The sequence below is a fragment of the Bison bison genome, unplaced genomic scaffold (assembly GCF_000754665.1).
Source record: "Bison bison bison isolate TAMUID 2011002044 unplaced genomic scaffold, Bison_UMD1.0 scf7180017864186, whole genome shotgun sequence".
In the NCBI taxonomy this organism is placed as follows: domain Eukaryota; kingdom Metazoa; phylum Chordata; class Mammalia; order Artiodactyla; family Bovidae; genus Bison; species Bison bison.
In genome coordinates this window covers 239,667-244,742 of record NW_011494758.1, presented here as the reverse complement: position 1 = coordinate 244,742, position 5,076 = coordinate 239,667, and the positions used below count along the sequence as shown (strand labels likewise).

At 41.8% G+C, this 5,076-nt stretch overlaps 1 protein-coding gene across 3 annotated transcripts in view; it reads left to right on the top strand.

Annotated features, from left to right (window-relative positions):
• The first annotated feature begins 2,288 nt into the window (after positions 1–2,288).
• Positions 2,289–5,076, top strand: part of FCRL1 (Fc receptor-like 1) — a 33,630-nt gene continuing 30,842 nt past the window's right edge. For all 3 annotated transcript variants that reach the window (XM_010843758.1, XM_010843759.1, XM_010843757.1), the window contains exon 1: positions 2,289–2,407. In XM_010843758.1, the coding sequence (XP_010842060.1) occupies positions 2,377–2,407 (31 nt within the window). In that variant the 5' untranslated portion in view covers positions 2,289–2,376. The remainder of the gene's footprint in view (positions 2,408–5,076) is intronic.

Here is a 5,076-nt window from a genome sequence, read left to right as displayed (position 1 = left end):
TATACAGTTCTCTTACGGGTAGGGAGCCAAAGGAGGCAGTAATCCAGTCTACTACAATGACTTGTAACAAGTTTCTTCTCCTCTATGGACCACATTTTCTTCATCCATAATATACAGAATGAAATTTCCTTTCTTTTGCTGCATATCTGGGCCCCATAGCTCAGCCAAGTTGGTTAAAATTAACCAACACAGCTTCCCCTGCAGAAACTGGTATTTGTTAGATATGACTCATCAGAACTGCAGACCTCTACTCTGCATCGTGATGTGGTACTTCACTCTCTAAACTCTTGCATTTGAATTCAAATCACCTCTGTGCCCTCATTACTGCTCTATGGAGCAAAAGATGCTGATTTTCCAATAGTAGCATCCTTTTGGGTAAATTCTTATTCTGCTGTTGGAGCCCCAGTGACAGCACTCATTTTCATATTCCTCTGCTTTCTTAGCAGTGTGCCCTTTCACCCAGTGCCTCCTTAATCTGCTCATATCCCCACTGACCTCATTAGAATCTTTGTGGGTGGGCTCATGGTTTTTCATTTCATCATAGTATTACATAACTTAAATGTATGTTCCACTTCTCAGTAGATATGTATGGGTTAATGTTATAAAAATAAACATGTTAGAACTTAATAAATAATGCCATTTTTAAACCCATGGAGAAGAAAGGTACAGATATTTTCTTCTGAATAAAATATGAAGGCACACGTATGAGCTCAGGAAAGAGGTGTGAAACAGCACAGAGTACGCAGAAACATAGCCTTATGCTCTGAGTTCAGAGGGCTCCACATTGCTCATTGAACTTTATGCCTTGTTCTGAAACTTTAAACTAGGTGAATTCATCCCTACACAGGCTTTCCCAAATAAATAAACAAAGCTGTGGCACACCTGTCTTGTTTGTGGCAATTTCCTGGGGGCCTTTAGTCTAGTCCCAACATAGCTCCTCTTGCCTCCAGCTTTGCACATCATTGACCATTTGTTTCTTTCTTTTTCTGTCAGGGTCCTCTGTCCATGGGATTCTCCAGGCAAGAATACTGGAGTGAGTTGCCATGCCCTTCTCCAGGGGATCTTCCCAACCCAGGGATTGAACCTAGTCTCCTGCAATGCAGGCAGATTCTTTACCATCTGAGCCACCAGTGAAGCCCAAATATATGCCTGCTGCTGCTGCTGCTAAGTCACTTCAGTCGTGTCTGACTCTGTGACCCCATAGATGGCAGCCCACCAGGCTCCCCCTTCCCTGGGATTCTCCAGGCAAGAACACTGGAATGGGTTGCCATTTCCTTCTCCAATGCCTACTCTTTTACAAATTCATTTCTATTTAGGTTATTATTTAGGTTATTATTAGACCATTTGTTTCTTTTCTTAATCTTCCTCTTTGCACTCGATACCTGGACTTGGATGTCATTACTGAAAAACATCTTCCCATATCCCCTAATACCTTAGCTTCCACACATTCTTACTTCTACATACTCAAAGACTGAAGAAATGTTGAAAATTAAGATGGCTTATTCCCTTCTAATGCACAGTCTGAGTTACATACAGTCTTCAAGTGTGGAGAACTGGTAGCCCCAAGGTGTTAAGGGAAGAAATGGGAGAGATTACAAATATCCTAATTTTGGGAGAGGGGAGGAACAATATTACAAATGCCAGGGTTAGTGATAATGGTGAACTTACATCAAATGCCCAGAAGATAATTTGCATATGCATAGTTCCTGAATTTCACTTATAAATGTTTCTTAGTTTGTAATTTCCCATGATTTTATTTTTCAGTTGTTTTCATGCCCAGTGGTTGATTTCATGTTTCAATCAACATATGATGATTGTTTCAATCATGTGCAACTACTGTCACACATTACCCACAACCTGGGTGACAGCCCATTTGTCCCTGCCTTAGTGACACTTGTGTGTGTAGGGTGACTACAGTTGAGGCTGCTGCAAGGCAAAAGGATGTGCTGATTAGATATGGTTGAGAAGACACACTTACCAAAGGTGACAAACATGCCATTTGAATTTCAGCAGGACCACTGCCTGATGAGACGCCCATCAGTCAGAATCTGCCTTTGGGAAATTTACTTTAAGCTACCTGAGTTCTTAAAGAAGGTGCTGATGTATTAATATGCACTGTCTTCAAAATTTGGAAATAGAACCAAACTATAAACAGGAGTGTATTTAATCTTCTTGACCTCCAGAGCAGACGAAATAGAGTGGCTCTCAGGAGACTCTTGTTCCTTCTATTTCTGTACATGTGTGCTTCCGATCATGTGACTTCTGATCCTGACTTCCTCAAACTTCTGACAAGCCACATCCTCTTGACTCTAAGATGAATTCTTTTTTGATGAGACAGTACCTTCAGTTCCATGTCCACTCCCCAACCTGGTCCTCATGTTCCTGAGGCTTCTGCTGTTGATCTGTGGTGAGTAGGACAACTCAGAGAAAGGTGTGGGATTCTATCCCCTAGCGCCCTGCCTTCTGAAGATTTGGGGTTTCTCAGGACTGAGTTTCTGCCCAGTGATAGTCAGGTGTGCTCAGAGCTTTACTCCCCACTGAGGGCTCAGAGCTGGGCAGAAAGTTATAGATAATGGAGAGCCAGATTTTGGAAGAAAACTGCCATTTTATTTTTTATCTCATAGCAAGTGTTCACTTTCTGTCTTTCTTTCCTCTATTGATTCTGACGTTGTTCTTGATGGTTTTGATAGCCACAAAGATAATTCATACAACAAATTGGCCTCTTAGTCTCTTTCCCTTCTTATCATTAAAATGATTTCTCTATTTTCTTCCTGTGTTGTGTGTTAGTCACTCAGTTGTCTCTGACTCTGCAATCCCATGGACTGTAGCCTGCTAGGCTCCTCTGTCCATGGAATTCTTTCTCTGGGCAAGAATACTGGAGTGGGTAATTATTCCCTTCTCCAGGGAATCTTCCTGATCCAAGAATCACCTGGGTCTCCCACATTGCAGGGAGATTCTTTACTATCTGATCCATCAGGGAAGCCCCCATCCTTCCTTGGCTTCCCCTATTTCTACCATCAAACCCCAAAACTTGTGATTACCAACAACTGTCCCACTTCCAAAGTCTGATTTAAGCATCCACCTTCCCATCCAATTACAGCATATTTCCAGCTCACTTTGTCTAATGCTCCATATTCAATGTGCCTTCCACTCCCCAGTCTTACTTTTCCATTGTAAATTAGTACACTCTGTGTCCTCACTTCACAGATTTCATCACAATACTCTCAAATACATAATCACCTCTCTTGCCCATAGTGCTCTTCTGACTAACATTCTTTTCTGCATGCTTTACACCTGTGCCTGAGCAACTGAATGTGACCCGAAACAAAAGGCACAATCCTGCTGCCTTTATTTTTTTCTAAACATAGTACACCAATCTTAGGTGGCTATCAGAGGTGCCACACAATCCTATTCTTTTGGAGTCAAAGCTCTTCCATTCTTGATGACCACTTCCTCATACTCCCTCCTTTCTCCTCAAACTTTTCTCTTGTTGCTCTTAATTTAGAACACTGAGGAAAAGAAAAGCAATCAAAAGGAAATTTCTTCATCTTCCCACTGCAGTATATATCAACCTGCCCACCTCTGTATTTACATACTGTGCCTTTTCTCCCCCTATTATGGATATATTTTCCCTCATCCTATTGAAGGCAGGACTCTCCACTTGTGCATTGGGCCCAGACTCCCTGGCTCCATCATCAAAATGTTTCTCCATCCTGGGCTCTTCCTATAAATATACAAATATGTTATAATACCTTCTATTTTAAAATCATAGAAATGTGACCTCCATTTGCTTCACGATTCAATGTATCCCTTTATAGTTTTCAGTGAGTTGCTATCTTTACCTGGCATCCTCCCATACTTTCTTTTTAAAATTCGTTGTTAATTTTCTTTGTAGTAAGATTCACTTTTTAATGCACTTTGATTTTTTTTATAATCTAAACTTTTTAATTTTAAAAATGAATTTATTTATTTTACTTTATAATATTGTATTGGTTTTGCCATACATTGACTTGAATCTGCCATGAGTGTACATGTGTTCCCCATCCTGAACCCCTCTTCCACTTCCCTCCCAATCCCATCATTCTGGGTCATCCCAGTGCACTAGCCCCAAACACCCTGTATCATGCATCAAACTTGGACTGGCGATTCGTTTCACATATGATATTTTACATGTTTCAATGCCATTCTCCCATATCATCCCGCCCTCGCCCTCTTCCACAGAGTCCAAAAGACTGTTCAATACATCTGTGTCTCTTTTGCTGTCTCGTATACAGGGTTATCGTTACCTTCTTTCTAAATTCCACATATATGCGTTCCGTTCAGTTCAGTTCAGTCACTCCGTCATGTCTGACTCTTTGCGAATCCATGAATTGCAGCACGCCAGGCCTCCCTGTCCATCACCATCTCCCGGAGTTCACTCAAACTAATGTCCATCAAGTCGGTGATGCCATCCAGCCATCTCATCCTCTGTCGTCCCCTTCTCCTCCTGCCCCCAATCCCCCCCAGCATGAGTCTTTTCCAGTGAGTCAACTCTTCACATGAGGTGGCCAAAGTACTGAAGTTTCAGCTTTAGCATCAGTCCTTCCAAAGAACACCCGGGACTGATCTGCTTTAGAATGGACTCGTTAGATCTCCTTGCAGTCCAAGGGACTCTCAAGAGTCTTCTCCAACACCACAGTTCAAAAGCATCAATTCTTCGGCATTCAGCTTTCTTCACAGTCCAACTCTCACATCCATACATGACCACTGGAAAAACCATAGCCTTGACTAGACGGAACTTTGTTGGCAAAGTAATGTCTCTGCTTTTGAATATGCTATCTAGGTTGGTCATAACTTTCCTTCCAAGGAGTAAGTGTCTTTTAATTTCATGGCTGCAGTCACCATCTGGTGATTTTGGAGCCCCCAAAAATGAAGTCTGACACTGTTTCCACTGTTTCCCTATCTATTTCCCATGAAGTGATGGGACCAGACGCCATGATCTTCGTTTTCTGAATGTTGAGCTTTAAGCCAACTTTTTCACTTTCCTCTTTCACTTTCATCAAGAGGCTTTTTAGTTCCTCTTGCTGCTGCTGCTGC